Source organism: Amblyomma mixtum, chromosome 1 (assembly GCF_055824585.1).
Source record: "Amblyomma mixtum isolate Tamu chromosome 1, ASM5582458v1, whole genome shotgun sequence".
Classification (NCBI taxonomy): Eukaryota; Metazoa; Arthropoda; class Arachnida; order Ixodida; family Ixodidae; genus Amblyomma; species Amblyomma mixtum.
In genome coordinates, this window is record NC_143012.1 from 287,327,060 (window position 1) to 287,350,721 (window position 23,662).

Sequence of the window (23,662 nt, forward strand, 5' to 3'; positions counted from 1 at the left end):
GAATCCTGTGGGCGCGTATAGGCATTCCGAAGCGTACCTGTCTCGACTGTGCGTAGCTTGTAAACAATTAGACACTCTGAGCGTTGCCGCGTCACTAGACGTGCACCTGCGCCTTGAGAGGCGAGCTGACACGGACTCCCAACTCTGGCGCCACAAGCTCCTGACGAGGGGAGCGCAGCACAACACCGACCCCTAGTCACGTGCCATCGTAGCTTATGAAGGAAAGTAACGAGAAATTCACGCTGACTGTTCCATACTGCGCTGTGTTAGATTGACGCTAAGTCTCCCTGAAACGCGTGCAGTCTACGCCTCTTCGCTCACCGTGGCCTGATTGTAGTTCACTGCGAAGCGGTTAGTGGCTCACTGGTGGCGTGAGCGTTGGTGTAACACACCACGTGACCAGGTGGTTCATATGACCGTGGCGTCATAGAAACCATGAGAAGTCTGTGCGTTCTCCGCACAGGTGTTGGAGTCTGTTCATTCAATCGGAAAAGCGCAGACAGCTGTGCTGGTCAACGCGTTAATGAAAAGGCATAACAGTAGAGGCATTCTCTCTCACTGTTCCTCTTAGAGAAGAGCTAGGTTCTCGGTATACCATCGTCTTTATTTTAGGCACGGAGGTGACGTACAGCAAACTGCAAAAAAGCAGACCCTATAGTTAGCGTTTCCAGGACACCTTGTGCTTCCAAAGAGCTAGGGCAAGTTCGTGCGTTACTCAGTGTTATTCGTACTTTTCTGTGCATATGAGCGTGCAGGTGTGTTAGGATTATCTCAGGAGCTCAGTGCAATTGCTTCCAATATTTGTGACTGCCTCACCGTTTATATATCGCTTCCATTGTACACTTATTTGCCGGGATATATATGGTCATCTCGAATTCAAATCTCGAAACTCAATAAAGGCCTATTACAGCGTCTGCAAGCGGCGAATAGCGCTTGCTCTCGAGCGCACTTCTTACGTTAAATCACCTATACTTTTTCTATACGCCACATACAGCCGAGCTCCAAATGACCAGCGACGCGCCGACGGTGGCGACTTAACTGCGGAGCAGCAAACACGCTGGGACGCTTTACAGGGGAGCCTGCTCGTTTGCTTGACAGTGTAACCCAGCGTTGGATCGAGTGGCGCGGTGCCCCTCGAAGAGAGGACAAGACACATTGTTTGAGCAACAGCGTCGAACAAGTTGGTTTTGCTCAGGGGAACAGCGCAAAGATGGGCGGTAACTCAGCTCTGTTTGTGTGGTGTCTACGTCCATGCGTCGTTGTTGTGAACAATAGATATGTGTTTTAAAGGGCAACTGAAGCGGTTTTAGAATTTGATGAGTTTAAGGTTGCCGAATGAGCGAAATGTGCTGGTAAAGCCTACGAAATCGTTTTGCTCTAGCATTTGAAATGGTGGCGTAATCGCCGAATAAAGTAGTCATCGGCGTTCGAGCTTCTCTGAAGTGCACAGCGACGGGCAGAGGCCCCGATAATGACGTCACATATGACGGCATTACGTTTCCAGCGAAGAAACGGTTATTCCATGGAAAAAAAAAAAAAAAAAACCTACGCTATTGACGGTTAAGCTCACAATGCATTGTTTGGCGCCACCTGACGATGCACAGCAGCATGCAGGCGTAAGCAGCGGACATTGTAATTTCGGCAACAATGACGTCACTGCCGAGTTTCCTCGCACTCCTCCAATGTAATGAGGAGAAGCCTAAACATCGTCGCGGTTTTAATCGACGATTATGTCACCATTTTAAATGCTAGTGCAAAAATACTTCGCATGGTTTATCTAGAACCTTGATAGATTAGATTTCTTGAACAACCTCGAATTCTAAAAAAAAAACGTTTCAGCTTCCCTTTAAACAACAAGGATCCCGACTGTTAACGCGCACGTGAGATTAATGAAGACAGTGCCGGTCGTGTTGCTCGGTCCCCAAAATCATGTTTTTGTTAATTACTTGGAGAAAAGAAATGCCAACGTCTATGCAAATTTCCTGAAAAACGCTTCACCCACCTAGGGTAACTTGAATTCGGCTTCTAAAACATAGTTTCTCCGCAATGCATATTTTCACTGTGCGCGGGTTAAATCATTTTAATATTACGTTTTTAACGCTGTAATGAATTTATTGCAAGCAGATGTTTACTATCAGATGCATGTGAAAATCAGCAAAACAATTCTAGGAGGTCTGCTTCGACAAAAGTTGTTGCCTAGCTATATTTAATCTGCATTTTCCACGAGATGTGGCGCCCCCTGGGCAGACCGCGATAATTGGTCTGTTATGGTAAAACGCTGTTTTAAAGCATGTGCGCTTATACGCAGCAGGACCAATACAGTTCCGCAGAACGCCAACCGCGGATGCCGCATGCATGGCAGGCATGCGCTTGCAGCTGCAGCTTGCGCCTGTCGTCAACACAGACTGCGCATGCACGCAACAAGCTGGCGGTTTGTTTTCAACCAGCGAATGTTTAAATTACTTTTGTATCTGTGTACGGTTTATTGTCGTATCTGTCATTGCTGCTCTATACTTTGATTTTGATTTGTCACTTATAGGATGTCCCGTTACAGTCACCGACTCTGGGACCTCATTTTGTATGAAGGTTTCGTAATGAATTCTAACCTTGATGCAATAAAACTGAATTTCAAAAAAGCGCGGGAGAAGGCGGAAGAGAGGCACGCATGCGCAGAGAGGTCGTTTAAAAATCAGGTCAAATACGAGGCTCGCACTTCCCAGCATTCCTGCGCACGACGAATAACCGCAGCGCTTTTCTTCCCCTATAGGTACGAGTATTTTTAGGAAACTGGCACGCGCAGGAAGAGAGGAGCAAGGCGTATACCGCTCACCCAGCAGCTGGTTGCGCAGGCGCAGTCGCTCCCTGAAGTCGTCGGTGCTGATAAGCACGCAGTTGATGAAGGCCAGCACGGTGGCGGCGTACGGCAGCACCTCGGGGTGCGACAGCTCGTCGAGCAGCACGCTGAAGCGGTGCTCCCTGGAGGTGGAGGCCCTGAGGTGGTCGAGCGCGTCCAGCGCCAGCACATGGCCGCCCGGCGCGTACACGCACACGGCCGAGAGCAGCTCGAGCACCTGCTTGCGCACCACCCGGTTCGGGCTCGCAAGAGCTGCGGAAGGAAGGAGAGGGCAGGTTAATTCAAACGCGTAGCTGTGTAAACGAAACGCTCCGGAGAGCCCCCTCGCATTTTGTGAGGCTCGTTTTAGCGAAGTTAAGAAAAAATGCCATTACTTGAAACTCGTTTAATTCGAACTTGCGGTTCGAATTAAACGAGTTTCAATTAACGCCTTCAGTATCTGCCAATAATTCTAACTTCGCATAATTAAAGTTTGACTGATTGATCCATTCATTGCTTGTCTGATTGATCGATTGGTTGGTTGATGATTGATTGATTGATCTATTGGTTGGTTGATGATTTACTGATTGATCGATTGGTTGGTTGATTGATTGACTGATTGGTTGGTTGGTTGATTGCTTGATTGATTGGTGGTTGGTTCGTTGATTGGTCGGTTCATTGATTGGTTGATTGATTGATTCATTCATTGATTGATTGATTCATTGATTGATTGATTTGATTGATCGATCGATATATCGATTGGGAAGGCCTTAGGTGTTCCGTAACGCCTTTTACCTGTTCACATTGGTTTGCAGATACACTGTACACCGGAATCAAAGAAATGAGAAACGAAAAAAATTCCGATCGCCGTTGAGTTCCGGTTATCGACAGCAGACTGAACAACGAACCATTCGCCTATCAAGCCAGCCGTTTCTTGCAGCGTGCTTGGTTTGAAACGGTGCGCAAAGGATCTGTCTCAATAGATGCGACAGTTGACTCGCATACCCTTCTCAGTGGAGAAAGGCCTCCAGGTCGTACATTGTGTTCTGGGTAGTGTGTCATTTCTCCACACAAGAATTAATCGTTTGCTCTTTTTGTCGTTGGTGTTATTGTCGCTTCTGCCACGTGAACGTTAGCTGCACGCTTCTTCGTGCGCCTGTTCTAGCGAAACAAATTTGGGCGAGCTCTTGCTTGTAAAGGTGCAAACGCAACAGGCGCGAGAAGACAAAACTCCCTCGTATTTCTGAGCGACTGGTTTATTGGTTTATTGGGGTTTAACGTCCCAAAGCAACTCAGGCTATGAGGGACGCCGTAGTGAAGGGCTCCGGAAATTTAGACCACCTGGGGTTCTTTAGCGTGCACGGATATCGCACAGTATACGCGGGCCTCTGGAATTTCGCCTTCATCGAAATTCGGCCGCCGCGGCCGGGATCGAACCCGCGTCTTTCGGGTCAGCAGCCGGCGGGTCAGCAACCACTGAGCCACCGCGGTGGGGCTTTCTGAGCTACGCCGTGCCACTTGTGAGCTTGCACGTGTGTCGTCGTCCCTTCAAATACAAGTTCTGTCAGAGTGCATTTGATATACTCGCCGTGCGATCTGCTTTCCCCTTGTGTGGTGGCCTTTCGGGCGTATATGCTAGCAGTAGCAGTGATCGCTAACGGGTATAATCTTCTGCACTTGAAGGACCTAAGTTGTTTGCCGAGCCTCGCAATCTCCGCTGTAGCGTTTCTCCCATACACAGTGTCAGAGGTAGAGAGAGAGAAGCTTCATAATTGAAAACAGATCATTTAGCTGGCGTTTAAATCCGCTGACTTGCTACTCTGCGTGAGGAAGGGATTTAAAGGGAGAAAAGGATGGAATGAGAGAGGTGTAGGAAATGGGATGACAAAGTTCGCTGCGTGAGAATGCGCAGTGAGTCTTGAAAAATTACAGACCGATCAGCTTACTCTCCGTTACCTATCAGGTATTTACTAAAGTAATCGTCAATAGAGGCCAGGGCAACGTTAGACTTATATCAGCTAAATGATCAGGCAGGCTCTCGATACTCGACAGTGTACCATATTCACACTATCAATCAGGTGATAGAGAAATGCGCAGAATATAACCAACCCCTATGTATAGCCTTCATTGATTACGAGAAAGCATTTGACTCAGTGGAAACGTCGTCAGTAATGCAGACATTGCGGAAACAAGGCGTAGAAGAGCCTTATGCAAAAATACTGGAATATATCTAGAACGACTGCACAGCTACCATAGTCCTCCATGAGGTCAGCAATAAAATTCGAATAAGGAAGCATAAGCAGTGAGATACAAGCTTGCCAATGCTGTTCACCGCCTGTTTACAGAAGGCATTCCGAGGACTGGGGAACAGTTTTGGATAAGAGTTAAGAAGAATACCGAAGTAATCTGCGCTGGTGGTGATGATGTTAACTGAGAGTGCTGAACGAAGGGATTATTAGTTTGTCTAGAAGAACCATGTCATCTAGATAATCGCATAAAAAGTTTATTGCGCGTCTCTGCTGCCTATGGCAGGCTAAGGGGCATAATACACAGCGTTAGAAGCACTCAGATCACGACCTCAGATCAAGACTGTAACCCAGATTTCCTCGCCATCTGGAAGCTCTTTATCATCAACTTCGACAAAACGCTGCATTTACAGACGCCTTACAGTTACGTTTAGGTCAAGATAGCAGTCCGTATTGTGGCAACTGCGACTTAGTAGAAACAGTGGAGCATATTTTTTTAGAATGCCCACTGCGAGCGCGCGGAGCGAGAGGACGTGCAGCGCATCGGCTCCGCCAACTTTTCGCTGGAGCCACGGAATTCGGACCGGAACCCGATCAACAGAGCTGCGTCTGTCTTTGTGAACCCAGCATACGCTTAGAAACGTGCACATTATGAATACAGCTTCAAGACCAACATGTGTATGCCATAGAGATACACAGTGTATGCATTTCAGTTCGTCTCCTAACTGACGCCTTTTAGGCTGTGCGCAGGGTCAACGGCGACCCCGGATTTTCTGGAGAACGGGGCCTTCGACGCTATCGCGTTAAAACGCCCAATGGGGGAAAAAAAAATACGCTTTGTACTTTTGTGAGCGGTTTGAAAAATTTCGATGCCGTATCTGCTTAATCTGCTCTCAACGGCAACAGCTCCGAGTGGCGCTTCGCCTTTTCGCGTGGCACCGCGGCGCCAGAGCGACACGTCGCGAGGCGAAGTGCGTGCGTTGAAAGTGATACACTTGCTTTGAGGCTGGGGCATCTCAAAGAGGAGTCTCAGCGCACTGTATGCGCTGGCATGCCAAACAGGAAGCGCTTTACGGTCAGTCTTGTCGCGCACAGGGCACGTAAATGCCGCTTCTTGTGTCGAGCAGTGCTTACCCAGACGTCCAAGGAGCAGAGGGCAGTGACATATCGCGTGCTTGCGTTCTCGCTAGGAAGCAGGCGCCTGTCCGTGACTCACGTATGACTGAGCTGAAGAGCCTTCATTTACACCCGCTGCGAGACCCGAAAGGCCTCCAACCACGAGAACCACAGACTTCGCAAACAACTACACTGCACGAATACGCCTCTATGGGAGCAAAAGGGAGAAAGCTGTCCTCTGGCGCACTCCTTTTCATAAAAGGGAGTGCGCCGGGGGACAGCTTACACCCTTTTTACTCCTTTGTGTTTAGGGTGTAACGGTACCAGCTGTGTGCAGAGAAACCTTGGAATATCAATAGGATGGATTGCTGAGCTAGTTTACACATTATTAATAGTAAACTGCAGCATAGAAGAAGAACAACAACAACAAAGGAACACACGGACAAGGACGATGATGCACTGCGATGCACTGCAGGAAATGCTAAAAAGCAAAAAAAAAAAAAAACTAACAAGCCCAGCCGACCTTCATAATGTGCAGACACTGAAAATGAACCCGACAATCTGACTGGAGATATTTTAGAAGCCTGGGCCATCCGGGATTCTCGTGACCAACGTTTCAGCATGCCATCTGTCGCCCTATCGGAGAAGGAAGTGAATTTCCTGCGCGACGATGCCGGCAGATAAAGATAAGGAAATGAACTGAAGAAAGTGCGGGAATCTAGAGTATAAGTAAGCTAGCGTTTAAAAACAAAAAATGCAGTCGTCAGTACCGTGTCGTCCTTGTCCGTGTGCTCCTTCGTTGTCGTTGTTCTTCTCTGCTGTAGTTTATTATTGGATTGGCTCATTGGTTTATTGGGGTTTAGCGTCCCAAAGCCAATGTGGCTATGAGGGCAGTTTATTATTAATAACCTTAGAATATTGTTCTTTCATATTGCGGTATATTTACTACGGAGCCCTTTGAGCAAAAAGAAAAAAGAAAGCTTCGAGTACGAATGACTGCCGCGCCGACGCTGTTCTGAAGGATCAATTAGGCAGCATTCATCCGGTTTTACTATTTCCAGGTCCCATTGTCATCACCTGATGCACTTTCCTGTTGCGAGCACGTGCTTCTTCGACACGTCAACGCGGCGTACTACGAACATACGCAATAAATACATTACGTATAATAACTAACCTAACGCAGATGCTCGCTCTTGCATTCTGAGCAATGATACTCGACACCACATGGCGCGAGATGATTCTGATGATGACGTCGATCTTGTGTTTCTGCAAGGTACAAGCACTTGCAATCCGTTGATGCCGTCCTTAAAAGGGAAGAGGTAAAGGAAGAGGCCTTAAGGGAAGAGGCAAAGGGTCTGGGAAGGCATACAATTGAAGGTGCATATGTCGTCGCTTCGAATCCTCGTCGCAAGCCAGTCTCCAACTTGACTAGCACATCATCGTCATCATCAGCCTGACCACGCCCACTGCAGGGCACAGGCCTCTTTTGTGTCTCTCTAATTACCCTCTCCGTTGCCAGTTGCGGCCACCGTATCCCCGCAAACTTCTTAACCTCATCCGTCCGCCTAACTGTCTGCCTCCCCCTGCTACGCTTGCCTTCTCTTGGAATCCACTCCGTTACCCTCAAGGACCAGCGGTTATCTTGCCTTCGCATTACATGCCCTGCCCAAGCCCATTTCTTCCTCTTGATTTCGACTAAGATGTCATTAACGCGCGTCTGTTCCCTCGACCTTGCTGCTGCTGTGTCCCAAGGTATTCCGACCGAATGCTATAGGGGCGACGGGGGGAGATGGACTTCTCTCCTGGCGTTCATTGACAGGTGTTTAAGTATTATTGTTTCTCTCTCTTCCTCGCCCACTCTGTCCGCTTTCGGTCTCTTAACATTGTCCTTACATGTGCGTTGAGTACCATATGTAAGCTACATGCGACCAGGAATCCTTTGATACCACGGTGTACGACAAATGGTTCCGCCACAAGTTTGATACGAACGTTGCCGGGAAGATTGGCACCACATGTGAGTTCGGCCAGTGGGGATTATACCAGGTGTCCCAGCTAAATGTAACCAAGCTTTAAAAAAACACGGGGTGGCCTAGCTGTCTGAAACGAAAGGAGGGTTGTTTAGAGTCGCGTGACCTAGTCTGCAGTATTTTTTCGTTCTTCAAGGTTGACTAATTAGTTAAGCTTAATTAACTAACTTTTAATTATTGACATGAGGAACAAAGTGTCGATGGAAAAGTTGTAGATCGCTTTGAGAAACAGCTTACTGAGACATTTGCAGCAAAGTAATATTTACGTAAAGTAGTCTTTTTACCGGCCTTTAACCATAACCTGCACAATAAGAAAAAGCTTCCACATGACAACTGTGCCACTTCACCGTCCCAAGACGCGCCTTAAAGAATAAAATCCATTTTTTCTGAAGTCCTCTCCTCGATGAGACTTTCGGTGCACATTGGGGCAGAGAAGTGAGCGAGCAGCTGGTCACGTGACAACTTTCTTTTAAGGCCAATAAATGAAGCTGCGTAAATCACAACTTGACGGAAACAGCACTACTAGCGGTTTTTCGCGGTGATCTAAAACTCTTGCTTTGACACTTTCTTCCTGAAGTGAATAATTAAAAAGTTAATTAAACTTAACTAATTAATCAACTTTGAAGGGCGAAAAAAATACTTAAGACTAGGCCACGCGACTATGAACAACAATGAGTTGGTTTCACTAGACTAGGACACTTCGCCTTTTTTAAAAGTTTGGTTACATTTAGCTTGGACACCCGGTATATAAACGAACGACATGTATATGACTTTCTGCGTCATGCGGCCGCTTGATGACGTCACCCTATTTTTATTGCCATTTGGGATTTTCTGTACAATCCGCGAGTGCACACGCTGCCACATGCCGCCTGCTTTTCTAGTAATGAGACTAGTAATGCTTTGGCATTAAAAATAAATGATGTTAAGGAACCTTGCAACACTCGTGCCGAATTTCGGACCGGGTGGTGCTAATGAGCTGGCATGTAGCTGCGGCGCACCTCACTCTTAGTTCACCCTTCTATTTCTTTTTATTCTTTATGAGAGTCCACGCGGAAGTTATTTCATAAGGAACATGAATAATGCCGTGAACAGGAACCCAATTAACGGAGTCGAATATTATAAACCAGTAACGCAGAAAATAAAACCAGTAAAGTAATCGTCAGAAAATAACTAATACAATAACATTTGTACAAAGAGCTCAAGCGTGAAATAATAACTGCATCAAATAACTCCGTTCGGCAGTTGCACAAACGAGACAGAGGTAACCTGTTGCGTGTGTTCGCGTATCCGATAGGGGCAAAAAAAAAAAAAGATAGCAATGGCTGGGTATTTTTGTTTTCCTGCGCTTACATCTAGCCGATTCAATATGGTGGGTGAAGCAAGTATACACTCCAACATATATATATATACTCCGAGATTTTTTTCGAACATATATACTCGCATTTTTTCAAACCCACCCGGATACATTCTTTTTTTTTTTTCCTTTTTTCTCCGGACATTTATCGCGCGTGTTCGGTACAACTACGTGGCTTTCGGGGTCAGCGTGTGCGAGATACACGTCTACCCTGGAGCACGCACGCACGCACAGACAGACGGGAATGTGCAGCCCTGCCTCGCCGGAGAAAAGAGCGAAAAAGGAAAAAAAAAAGATATGCGGTCTGCGTGGTTCGACATTCTCCTGTTACGTGATAAGCCTTTTGTGGGCAGCGGGCAGGAGACACTCAACTCTCGAAGTATAACCCCTGTAGACAAAGTTTATCAACTGTGGTTAATCTTATCAGCTCCATTCGTTCCCGACGAGGGCATCGTGCCACTGACACGGTTTGCACTGATACTAAACGTAGTTCCCGCCATTGTGAAGAGCGCGCTGCGAAGTCCCACTGGCTTCAAACGATAGCAAACGAGTAGCGTTTTGGTTAACTTCTTTATTCTGTATAAGCCTACTGTGCCCTTCTGTATGGAGTTGTGCATTTTTCGAAATTCCGTCTCGAAATCGGACGATATTTTTCGATTTAAAGTTGGGTGCATGTGGAGGTGTTTCCCTTTTCGATTTTTCTTATTATTCACACTTTATCAGGATAGTTTTGCAATGAAGAAAATGTCCTATGGACACTTTTAATTTTTTTTTTTTTGCAGGACAATAACGCACGGCTCAGAAAAGCTTTAATAGCTTGCATAGTCAAAACTTAAAAGGAGCATGCAGTTCTTAAAGTTAATCTGAAAAGCACGGAACTTGTACCGAACGGAAGATAACCTTTCGTAACTTCAACGCGTTCCGTAATTTTTCGTTGTTTCCTTTCTGTTGACACGCAAGATTTATTTGGACATTCTATAGACTGTCTACAGACAAATCCTATAGACTAGCCTATAGACAAACGAACCTTACAGGCTGATCTATAGACACCTGTAGACAGTCTATAGACAATCTGCAGGTTTATGGCCATACACATTTAGTAGAATTTTGTCTAGTTTATGAATACACAAAAGGAATTATCTATAGGAAGGCAGTATGGTCGATAAGAAATCTATAGACAGTGTACAGACTATTTTTATTAGAGCAAGTTAGGCTAGAGAGCAACTAATTTTTTACTGGTTTTCTTTTGTTGTTAATAACTGTTCCCCGCTGTCATTACTGTCTGCATTGATAGCATTTCCATGTCCATTCTAAACCTGCGGAGTATTTGCATGAACTAGCAAAAGATTAAAGTACGGTGACGAGGGTTAGACCAGCAACAACAGTGGAGCGGTTTTCGAAACGTGTTCAGGAGATATTTTGGAAATAGAACTGTCCTGCATAATTTACGTTTTGCTTGATTCTTATAAACTTCTTCGGGGATGCAGAAATTAAGTAAAATCGGGTTTTACCCGAAAAACGAAGGACCCTCCCGTTACTCGATGCTTAAGCAGCTATTTGGTTTAGAAACCGTCCAGGCCTTTTGCTGTCTAAATCTAAGAGCAGTCAGTTATTTCAGCCCATTCCAGCCAATTAACTGGAAATCAGCGAGCTGTTATCCAGCAAACAGAAAGCAAAATCACTGCACAGTTTTGCGGTTCTGAAGGCATTTTTTTAGATGGGCGTTGTCACATAGCAAAATTCAGTACCGTACGAAGACCGCCGTGCCGATTCGGACGAGGATAGTTGCGTGCAAAAGCAGGATCGAGCCTCTAGTGATAGATTGAAACTGCAGCTTTTGTTTGTGATTGAGAAAAAATCAGACTGTTCACCCTCCACAGGTGTAGAATGGTGACCGCGATCGCGCCACCTTGATGGATGGGAGGTAGGCATGTGCACATCGAGGCTGACATGACCCAGGCCTTTCTGGATTGAACCTTGCTATAACGAATTTGAAGGGGCCCGGTGATTACTTCTTTATAGCAGTAGTTTCTTTATAGCCCGAGTTGACCGAACTTCCAAGTGGAATCTTCATTCCTTCGTTATATCCGTTATTTCGTTATAAACCGTTTCATTATAACGAGGTTCGACTGTGTTTTATTGTAAAGACGCAGCGCTCTGTCTGTTCTTGCTAGTACTCGTCTTGTGAGACTTAAAGAATGCCTGCACTTGTACTGTATCTGCGCTTGCTCATGGTAGGGGGAGGAGGAGAGGTTAACCAGTAGATGAAACTTGTTTGCTACCCTGCACTGGGGGGAAAGGGATGAGGGGGGGGGGGGGGGAGTTCCGGGAAACTTCTCTGATGCAGGGGTTACTGTTACCGGTGAAAACCGCAGTTTGAAGACCTTGGAGCGTTGTTTGTTATTTTTTGCTGCACACCCGCGTAACCAAGAAAGAAAAAAAAACTGTTCCCGCAGTACTGACTGTATGCGCTGTCGTATACACCTGACAGAATATAGCTCTGATCAGCTACAGTTCACAAAATGTCTGCACCTGTTTTCGTAGCCGAAATGTGTACAGCTGCAAAATAAAAAAAAAATTCTGAAGAATGTAATTTTGTTTTACAAGAGGCCAAAATTTGCACTCGGGCACTCATCGATCGCTAGGTCTATCATTTTTTTGGTGGAACAATTGTGATCCAACTTAGTGCCTCATCAAAGCATAGGTGCTTTTACCGGGAATCTGAACATGGAAAGCTAGGGCGCAAACAGACGGGCTACAGTTGCTTGCTTTGACCATTGTGAGACACGGTCAGCGAGTTAAAAACCATCGAGCGTGCGTGGTGCCTACAGCTCATCTTCAGTCCTCGTCTATATGTGCGACCGTGACTCATCGTTAAAAACTGGAGCTCGGCGGGAGATAAAGCTTTCCCTTGATTAAATGGCCGTTCAGCGGATGATAGCGCACCACGCCATCCTACAGATTCTTTTAATTAAAAGTAGCACTACGAAATGTGTATCCAGGTTATTCAGTACGCAGACTACTGAGTTCGAAAGTTAATTCAAGCGCAGTTGCGTTTTCCACATATTTTCTCATAGGGGCCTCCTGTTCGAAGAATTTTCAATAAACGTGGCATACCCGGCGCGTACTGTATACGTTGGCAAGTCATTAACGTGCCTGTTTTTTTAAAGTTGCGGTGCTTGCAAAGTTGCGACGTGTCGTGTTAAAAAAAAATATATAACAAGGCAGAACACCAAGTTCATTTTCGTGTACAGTAATTTAGGCCTTAAAAATGACCAAAAGGATCGGCTTTAGATGTCGCATCTGCCTTCTTTAATTAAGCGCATATTTCAAACAGTGAATACACGTCACTGTGCCATTGATTCTAGCACAGAGATGATCTTATTATCCTCTATCCTAAAAACGTCCTAAACAGGATAAAAATTATATGCGTGATGTAAGTAAAAACTTGTAAATTGTGGGGTTTAACGTACTGAAGCCACACACCGGCTATGAGGGTCGCCGTATTGGAAAACTCAGGATTAACTTGCCCCACCTTAGGTCCTTTAACGTGCCCGGACGTCGCACAGCGCATGAGCGTTTTAGTGCGAAATCACTACTTCACGGGGTCAAACCCGACTAAGGAGCTTGTGGTGTCCCTGACCTTGAGGGTACAGAAATAAAGGAACTATTGCCACGACTGCGATTCGAGCCCATGGCGGCGCGAACTGATCAGCTTCGCTGGCCACTGCGTGAGAGCACTATGCTATCTCCGTAGCCGATCACGCATCGCGTTAGACTGCAACACACACTCGCGCTGTCATTGCACGTCGTCGTCTTCATCAACTTACATCTGCGGCGGGAACAGATGAGATCGGCTTTACCTCGATCAGAGCTTAACCTGAGTCTAACATCGTCGCCAGACGTGCCCGCTATCCAGAAAAGCGAAAAAGCATGAGTCAACCAGGCTAAACACATGCTTTCGCATGTCTACACGGTTTAACTACGTTAAAACCCTGCCACTTTTTTTTTTGCATTTCGCCTCTATCGAAATGTGACCGGAGGGGCCGGGATCGAACCCGCGACTTTGAGATCAGCAGCCGAAAGCCAAAGCAATTGAGCCATCGCGTCGGGTTTTGTGTGGTATACATGTATAAGACAAGTTGGCGTTGTGAACAGTGCTTTGGCTAAATCGGGTATGCTGATTATGATGCGAATTGACTCGTTTGCAAAAAAAAAAAAAAAGAAAGAAGAAAGTAGACGCCGCCGCGTCGTGCGCGATTCTGCACGTTTCCCCGCACCGCAGCTGCAGCGAGTTGAAAGGCCAGCGCAGCCGGCGAAGTGCCAGAGTGCGACGGATACAGTTTCCAGGCGCCTGTTGGCGCTTTTCCCGCTTTATTGACGCCCGACTGCCACCGGCACGCACAATTCAAAAGAGTGCACGCCTCATTCCTCGCCGCCGCGCGACACGGCATTTGCGTCGAGAGAGGACTTCGCCCGCGACCACCTGCCAAGGTTCACAGATCAACCAGGCCGCTTCTCCGGTTTCGTGCTTACGGCGGAGAGTAGACGGAAGTTTGGGGCGTCGCTAAGAGCGGATGTTTCGGCGAGTCCGTACTGCAGCAACTAATTAAGAGTAATGACTCATCAGAATCCACTGGAGCATATCCACATACGGCTACAGAAGCTTTCGCGGAAGCTGCGCTGTTCAAAAAGAATTCTCACTGGCCAGGGGTTAGGACCCGGTGCATTCGCCTTTCCGAGACAATCGCTCTGGAAGCTAGGCTCACCGGAGCAGATCTAACAGATGACAGGGCGTGCTCGAATAGATCAGCCGGGCCTGGTTAGCTTAGCTGGTGGTAGTGACTGCCCCTACTAGCGGCGGTCCTGGGTTCGAGTCGCCGGACTAGCATGAGTTCAAGTGCGAGAATTCGGTGAAAGCTGTACAGTTTTGCAGCACTGTTACAGGAGGACGTTAGCGAGCAATAGCTCCCTTAACTGAAATACTTATACCTTAGCGGAAATAAGATGGTCTTATGCGGGGCCTGTAATAGACCAAACAAGTTACGGACAGTCTTCTTAGGTAAAAAGAGTGGATTCCAAGAGAAGAGAAAGCCGGGGTCAGAGTGTCAGTTGGATGACTGAGGTCAGGGATACGGTGGTTGGGACAAAGTGCCGCGGCTGTCGCAGGACAGTTGGAAGTCAGTTAGAGAGGCCATGGTCCAAACTGAACGTAGCCAGGGTTGCTGATGATGGTGGTGCTTGTGATTATGATAATGATTAATTGAAATCTACGTCCTACCTTAAGCGATTTCCCCACAATACAGAGGCCTAAATGCGATGTCCACGGCGCAACGAAAACGCTTGTCTGAAATGGGTACTTGCGACACTGTTAAAGCCGAAAAAAAAAAAAGGAAAGTGTTCGGTTGCAGCAACGGAAGTGTTGCTTAGTGGCAACTAGGTGGCTGAAACATGTTTCGCCCTCTTTATTTCAGTTCCGGAGGAAACACGATGGTCGCACGAAAGCGCAGCCCACTTGCAAAGCGGAACCTACGAATACGCGCTTGACTCCGCGGCAGAAATCCGTGCTTCAGTCTATGCCACTCCAGCCGCGCCGAAATGGAAAAGCTGTGCCGGGATGATCACCGCAGGGGCGCTCTGTTTAGCTGGAGGACAGCAATCCAGATCAAAGGCAGCATGCAAATTCACCACAAGACCACGTTGGGGGACAAACCTCTGGCGCTGGAATGCAGCGCATACTGTCTCGTGACACCTACTACAGTGCTTCTTCCTACGTTGCTATATTCGTTATAGATAGCTTCCTGTGTTTTGGTAGTACTTCAGGCGCAACTGGAGCTCGTCACCGTCGGAGCACAGCACGGCAACAATGCCTCTTTTATTCATTCGCACTGTTTCGTCGAGCATAATTGTGCTGGCATGCAGCAGCACTGCTGGTAGTATACGGGTATCCTGGCGGAAACTTGCGACATCTGCCCAGGTACGCAGTATTCCGTGAACTATTCACAGCAAGCACTCTGTTAACGCAGACGTTAAGCGGTGTTCTCGACGATGGACCTTTATTAAGCTCCGTCTCCCTCCACTAAAAAACTGAACATAAGACACTCCGTGGCATTAGAGGTTCTAACAAAGAAAAAAAATAAATAGAAAGCACGTTGCCGTCTGTGGTTCATCACGGTGCGGTTCATCTGGTCGCTATTTTGCTATAAAGGAGAAACCGCAGATCCTTTGGTTTGGTTTATTGGTTTATTGAAGTTTAACGTCCCGAAGCAACTCAGGCTATGAGGGACGCCGCAGTGAAGGGCTCCGGAAATTTCGACCATCTGGGGTTCTTTAAAGTGCACCGACATCGCACAGCACACGGGCCTGTAGAATTTCGCCTTCATCGAAATTCGGCCGCCGCGGCCGGGATCGAACCCGCGTCTTTCGGGTCAGCAGCCGGCGGGTCAGCAACCACTGAGCCACCGCGGCGGGGCTTTATGAGCTACGCAGTGCCACTTGTGAGCTTGCACGTGTGTCGTCGTCCCTTCAGATACAAGCTTTGTCAGAGTGCATTTGATATACTCGCCGTGCGATCTGCTTTCCCCTTGTGTGGTGGCCTTTCGGGCGTATATGCTAGCAGTAGCAGTGATCGCTAACGGGTATAATCTTCTGCACTTGAAGGACCTAAGTTGTTTGCCGAGCCTCGCAATCTGCGCTGTAGCGTTTCTCCCATACACAGTGTCAGAGGTAGAGAGAGAGAGAAGCATCATAATTGAAAACAGATCATTTAGCTGGCGTTTAAATCCGCTGACTTGCTACTCTGCGTGAGGAAGGGATTTGAGGAGAAAAGGATGGAATGAGAGAGGTGTAGGAAATGGGATGACAAAGTTCGCTGCGTGAGAATGCGCAGTGAGTCTTGAAAAATTACAGACCGATCAGCTTACTCTCCGTTACCTATCAGGTATTTACTAAAGTAATCGTTAATAGAGGCGAGGACAACGTTAGACTTATATCAGCTAAATGACCGGGCAGGCTTTCGTAAAGGATACTCGACAGTGTACCATATTCACGCTATCAATCAGGTGATAGAGCAATGCGCAGAATATAACCAACCCCTATACATAGCCTTCATTGATGACGAGAAAGCATTTGACTCAGTGGAAACGTCGTCAGTAATGCAGACATTGCGGAAACAAGGCGTAGAAGAGCCTTATGCAAAAATACTGGAATATATCTAGAACGACTGCACAGCTACCATAGTCCTCCATGAGGTCAGCAATAAAATTCGAATAAGGAAGCATAAGCAGTGAGATACAAGCTTGCCAATGCTGTTCACCGCCTGTTTACAGAAGGCATTCCGAGGACTGGGGAACAGTTTTGGATAAGAGTTAAGAAGAATACCGAAGTAATCTGCGCTGGTGGTGATGATGTTAACTGAGAGTGCTGAACGAAGGGATTATTAGTTTGTCTAGAAGAACCATGTCATCTAGATAATCACATAAAAAGTTTATTGCGCGTCTCTGCTGCCTATGGCAGGCTAAGGGGCATAATACACAGCGTTAGAGGCACTCAGATCACGACCTCAGATTAAGACGGCCGGGATCGAACCCGCGTCTTTCGGGTCAGCAGCCGAGCGCCATAACCACTGAGCCACCGCGGCGGCACAGATCCTTTCAAACTCTCTCATCTTTAGAGTGCAACATACATACGCGGCAAAGGAAGTCTCAAGAAAGGCTTGCTAAAGTCGCCTGCTTGCATGAGCGGTTCAAGTGGGTGTACGATAGAAGCACAAAAGGCAAGAATTGAATGTACAGTCTTGGTCAAAAGTTTTCAGGCCAATGGCTCTTCGCTTGAGCCGTATGATGGAGCTATCACTGCACTATTAAAGACCAAAGGGCCTTGAAATGCTAGGAGAAGGTTTGTCCTCACACTAGAGAATCTTGTGAATGTTCTGCTACACAGAGAATTCAAGGGACATCCATTCCACTACAGTTGAACGCTGTGGCCTGAAGACTTTTGACGGGGGGTGCATGTATCACATTCTTGATGGAACAGCGCAAAACATCGGGACAAGAGACAAGCGCTGACTTACAACTGGTTTTTATTTCGAAGAAACATTGCTTCTTATACCTTCTTCACCCTCTCAAAAAGCACATGCGTCGCAACCATATCGTTCAAGCGTCCACAAAAAAGCATAAGACAAATAATCACAGATACTTATAATCACATTTTTAACATGTCAAATTCTTTCTTAGTCAAAGCTACAGACGGCGTGCTGACACAATCGTCGCGCAGATTCGCTATCGAAGCTGCCTCGATTATTTCCCGGACTAACTGGTCTTTGTGATTAGCCAAAGCTTTGCATTTTTGGAAAACCGGTGCACAACTAGTTGAAGGGCAATCTCTGCAATGGATTCCCAGGTTCCTGCAAGCTTGCTCGAAATTATTTTTGTGTTCTAGCAGCCTTTCATTCATGAGGTGAATGTAAACAGAGGTGAATGTATAGAGAAAGGGTAGCACAGCGGCGCAGATGTCGTTTAGCAGCGTTTCGTTATCTGGCTACTGGTTTCGAAAGCTGCACAGGTTAGACGCTGGCGGTTCCGCGAGCGAAGTGGGGCGATTACGGCCGTCGGTTCATTTCCTCCCCTTCAGTGCGCCGACTCTGCCACGCACTTGAGGGCGCACCCAGCGAACGCCAGTTAATTACTCCGCGCTGTGGAGGGCAAAGCCAGTTGTGCTGGCCTATTACAGGCGCATATAAGCAAAGGCGTGCCAACTAGCGCGCAGCGCTGTTCACGCATAGGTGCGCTCACGCAAAGGTTGCGTCTTTGAGAACATACCATGCTGGCTGGGCTGAGTCACGCCGGGTAACAAGTGACGAACGGTAGAAGGCGTTTAACAGTTGGAGGTTGCCGTCGGCCTTGTTGCCATTTGCGGTCACATCTGATATGCAAACTCAATATTTTTCTGACGCCTGTGAACTGTGTACCACGCAGAAAGAAAGGCTATTCTAATCTACACTCTAAATAGAAAGGAGTAGAAAGAGAGTAAACTCTCCTCTAGCGCACACCCTTTTATGAAAGGGTGCGCTCTAGAGGACAGCATACTCCACAAACTCCAGCATACATTTTACTTCCACAAAGGCGTATTCGTGTTTAGAGTGTAAAGAAAAATTTTACTTGTCATTTAAATTCATTCGGCGAGTGCACTTTATCGTGCGTGCGCGTGCGTTTTTGCTCGCTTATCTGAGTATTTGATAAGATTCTGCCCTACTTGCATTCATTTTGCAAGCGCATGTAACATGTGCAGCGAAAGGTTGGTTATTATCTAGCCGCCTACCGCACAATAGGTGAGCAGTTCGTAAGCTGGGCGTGATTGAAAAGGAAGACATGCCTGTAGAACACGATGAAGTGAAAATTCGCAAACGCCCGATGTCCAGCCTGGTTTAATTGCGACGCATCCCACATACACACACACCCTTCGCTATACACGACGACTTGAGCTCCTTACACACCGATCGTCGATAGTTAATGGATGGAACATGAGGAAGACGACGGCATCGAAAACTCACAAAAGTTCGACACAGAGAACCCCGATGGGCACAAAATCGGGTTATTGTGCACCGCAAGAGGGTCATGGACACCTTGCATTGCCGTGAACTGTCGAAAACAGAGCAGAAGACGCGATACCGCGAAAAGTTGAAGACGACGATACCCAGTGGCACAGCGCGAGAGACCAGCTGTGGCCTCATTTATTCCAAACACTACATTTGACAATAGCCCACTTTCGACGTTTCCTGCAACTGCAATCCTTGAGTCATGAGCCTCTGCTTGCTACAGCGAATTAACAACATTTGGCATTCCCTTGGAGTGTCCGCTTATACAGTTCACGGCAATGCGAGGTGTCCACGACCCTCTTGCGGTGCACAATAAACCGATTTTGTGCCCATCGGGGTTCTCTGTGTCGAAATTTTGTGAGTCATGTGGCCAAACTGAATCACATGATAACTTTCTCCTCTACGGTCGGCGGTTGGCTTCTCTACGAGGAGCTTATTTTGCAGATTCCCCTCGCTCGATTAGGGCTTCCTCTTTCTATTCGGGTTTTCCTCTCTTTTGGCGCAAGCGCCAGGGAATATGTCCTAAAACCAGCGTGCGATTATCTTCATGATTACCTCACTGCTCAAGAAGATTCCTTCGTTGGTCTCAATTTTCAAAATTATTTCGTTTAACATAAAACTTCACCAATGACTGTATGCCTTAATTACGCAATGTGCCGCAGCTATTTGAATGTGCAACGCATCTTGGCCAATCCCCCACTGTGGTTTAGTTTATTGGGGTTTTACGTCCCAAAGCAATTCAGGCTATAAAGGACGCCGTAGTGAAGGGCTCCGAAAATTTCGACCACCTGGGGTTCTTTAACGCGCCCTGACATCGCACAGTACACGGGCCTCCAGAATTTCGCCTCCATCGAAATTCAGCCGCCGCAGTCGGGATCGAACCCACGCCTTTCGGGCCAGCAGCCGAGCACCGTAACCACTGAGCCACCGCGGCGGGCTCCCCCACTGTGGGTATGTGTCACTCCACCAGAGGCTAACAATACAACAACCAGCTCTTTAACACACGAGAACACAACGAGCGGAACGGATCCGTTCCGGCCGGCGCGGGTTCGAATCCCGATCCAGGCTCCAAGGTCTCTTATTTCACTTCTTTGCTGTGATATCACGGCGTCAACGCCAAATGGTCCAGCGACCTGCTTATGCTTCCGCATACTGTCTGCATAGTTCAACGGGGCGTCAGTCGTAATGGTAAATGGTATCTCGAAAGTCCGGAAAGGCTCTTGTCCTTGGTGAACCACCATAGAGGGAGACATTAAATTGTCTCTGGCAGTCGAGTAAGGAAGTGCGGGGAATCTAAGAAGGTGCAACGTTTTCAATTTCGTGTGAATTCAAAATCTCAATAGTCGGCCTAGCAAGACTGACGCGAAAGGCTGCAAAACTTCAACATCCATCGGCAACGCAACAAAGAAACCGAAAAGGAAATAGTTTTCGCGTCTCGAAGTTATACATTGAGGACAATTCAAGCCCGCCGCTGTGGAAATCTCGGGATTATTTTTGCCAGTCACGTCATTGTTCTTTAACCTGCGCCGATGTGCCAGAGCGCTTACTTGGCTCGCCCCGGCACGATATCGAACTCTCAGCTTCGTGCTCATCAGGGGAGCGCCACAACCCCTGAGGCACGGCCGCTGTAACGCTCTGCACCGCTTCCACGAAGCAAAGCTGTAGGTGGTGAAGTCAATGGGCTGAACTTTATTAATGTTTCATTGTATTTTGTTTTCTCCCTGTCACCCGCAACCGCAGTTCGCCTACAAGAAATTGCATCGCCGAACCCAGTCGGCGCGCGAATAATCATGAATAAAATACTGCAAAGCAGACCAAAATTTGACCTTGCTTTTTAGCGCGTGCCAATATATTGAGAACCAGTGCTACGTAGCGGGGTATTAGTTGCCGCTTTGATTCTCCCGCGTTCGAACGCACTCCTGTACGTCTCCCTAAACCCAACGCCGTCGCAGAATGAGCCCTGGCTGGATCGGAGACGAAAGGTCTCGGAAGCGTGTTTGCGTAAAGCCCTCAGGGAAAAAGCGCTCCGTGAGTGTTTTCTTAAGCAGCAGGGCAATGAGCGAATGTCTGGGGCCTCCAACGACCGCAGCGGGCTCTGCACGGACTCACTCGATCACGAGCGCCGCTGCGCCGTCACGCGACCGCGCTCCCTGTTTTGACGTCCGTCACGAGCGGGCTGAGGCGCGTGTTCGGATGCTGCATTGTGGAGCTCCGTGCCGGACCGCGGTTTCTGCGCAACGGACCCGCCACCTGCGGCAGCTGCTGCGCCCGGGAGAGACGGCCGCAGCTGTGCGCTGCCGTAAATCGCCCGCAGCCGCGGAAGAAAACGCACCCGCCGCCGCTGCCGAGCTGTCACTGAGCCGCTCAGCTGATGCGCGGCCTCGTCTGGCCGTGGTCGCGCAGGCGTGGCCTTGCTCACTGCTGTGCTCGGCAGTGCGCTGCCCGTGCTGCAAACCGCGTGCCACTGCAACAGGATACTCTTTTTAACGCGGCTGCGCGCCCGACGAGCGTGGTGCCGGCGCTCCGCTGCAGTGGACACTGAAAGCGACGCTGCCCGTGCACGTGCGGGAGCGATGCGGCTGTAGCATGTGAAAATGCGCGCCCGATTCTATCTACCCATACAACTCTTGCAGCCGCTGTTGCTACTTTACGGCTGACAATACAAAGCAGACCGGTGCTGGAAAAAAAGCAGGTGACTGGGTCGACCTGTCGCTTCTATGCCGTATCAGATAACCGACGGCAAGGGGTACTTTCAGAACGTGCAGCGATCGTTCTCGATTTTCTCTTCCAGTTGATTCCTTTGGCAGGTTTGCACGCAGACTGCTGGAATTGGAACCGCCGAGCAAGTTTCGCTTCCGCTGACAGCGGAGGCGCGATACGTCAAGAGCCGCGCATCGCGCGACTGTTGTTGGGCTGTCAGAGCTCACCTTCGGCCAGCTTGCGCGTGTAGCGCGGCTGGCTCACGATGTGGTCCAGTCCCGTGCGCGCGTTCATCAGCGCGCGCAGACACTCGACGCAGTGTAGCTGAAGTACGGCGTCCTGGAACGAAGCCTGTCCGCTGTACGTGTCCAGGGCGGCGAACAGGGCGTCCAGGCCGTCCAGCTCGAGGAACCTCGTCATCCACGGCGCCGTGGCGTGGCCCAGCTCTCGCTTGATGATGGTGAGCCGCGTGAGGTCCGGGTTGCCCGCCAGCAGCTTGACGCACTCGTCGGGCTGCCATGGCCGGTCGGCGTCGCCCACCGAACCGACCCGCGAGCGCGAGGCGAGGCTCCGCCACCGCAGGGACATGGCACCCGTCTTCGGGCGCGCGCGCTTCGCGTCGGCCGCCACGCGCGATTAAAGCGCGGCTGTGGGCGGTGCACGCGCGAACCGCGCCGCGGCGCGCGCGCGCTGGGGACGCTGTTCCCGCTGCAATAACTCAGTCGTAAGAGGGCGGGCCGCCGGCGATAACAAGGCGCACTTCTGCCGCGCAGGTGCCTCCTCTAGCGGCGGCCGTCGGGTCCGTTCGTTTGGCGGCCGGACACCTTTTGTCGCGCCAGGTTTCGGCTCCGAGCCGGGGTTCGCGTCGGGGAAAGTGCCTTCGGTGACAGGTCATCCGGCGTGAAGTCACCTCTTCCTCGGATGCTGTTGCGTCGTTGCAGCGCGCCGGCAGCGAGATGCACCGGAGACGAGGCGCAAACACGTGCACTGCGCGCACTACGTTTACCTCCGAAGAAAATACCTGCCTCGACTGGAGGCCCGTTGCTCTTGCTTACAGAACTGTACTTTTTTTTGTATATTCTCCAAGCCGGCGCGGGGAACCGGTTTTGCAAGACTGCCCGGCGGTGGCGACAGAAAACGAGCCTGTTGCTTTCGAAGCCGCGCTGCAAGCGTCTCTGCCAGGGGAGATTGAGGGGGCTGTCTCACAAACGCGTGCGACGGAAGACATGTCAGGCGAACACACGCTCGAGAAAAGCGCACGCGAGTGTCGGGTGACTCAACCAGCGAGACTCGGTGGCATTAATTATCTCCGCGGGGTCTTAAGAGAGCGCATCTGTATATTATCACTCATTCTCGCTGTCATCTCGAGAGCCGAGGTGACACGTCTCTCGTTTGAGTTTCGAAAACAATATTAGTGGGTCAGTTATTTCTGTATTCGCTTTTATTACTCATTATTTTGTTGAGTGCGTAGTCTCAGTCGCTTTCTTTGTTATTCTTTTCTCTTTCGGGATGAAAATATATTCGTTGAAGCTCGTGGCATTAGAACATTATGCAACTTCCGTAGCCACGGCGACTCTGGAAAGCCGTGACTTCATAAGGGTTGACCAGTAAAGAGGTGCTTTTTCCGGTAGGATATAGAGGCGACCCACGTGAGAATAATTGGAATCAAAAATACCTGCATTTCGTGCGTTTCCGACGAACCTTGAAGCGACTTCCTGAGGCTGAAGCTTTTCGCTTCGTTTCGCTTTATTGCCTTAAAGGCCATAAATTGCATTTTATTGCCTTTCGGGG

The 23,662-nt window shown here is 48.6% G+C and overlaps 1 protein-coding gene across 2 annotated transcripts in view; it reads right to left on the reverse strand.

Annotated features, from left to right (window-relative positions):
* The window catches only part of LOC149371955 (inverted formin-2-like), a 57,470-nt gene extending 34,419 nt beyond the window's left edge, over positions 1–23,051 (reverse strand). The window contains exons 1-2 of one of the 2 annotated variants that reach the window (XM_089566287.1): positions 22,099–23,051; positions 2,831–3,106 (exon numbers count right to left, since the gene is read on the reverse strand). In XM_089566287.1, the coding sequence (XP_089422413.1) occupies positions 2,831–3,106; positions 22,099–22,459 (637 nt within the window). In that variant the 5' untranslated portion in view covers positions 22,460–23,051. The remainder of the gene's footprint in view (positions 1–2,830; positions 3,107–22,098) is intronic. The other variant, XM_089566285.1, reaches the window with a different exon arrangement.
* Between the last annotated feature and the right edge of the window lie 611 nt (positions 23,052–23,662).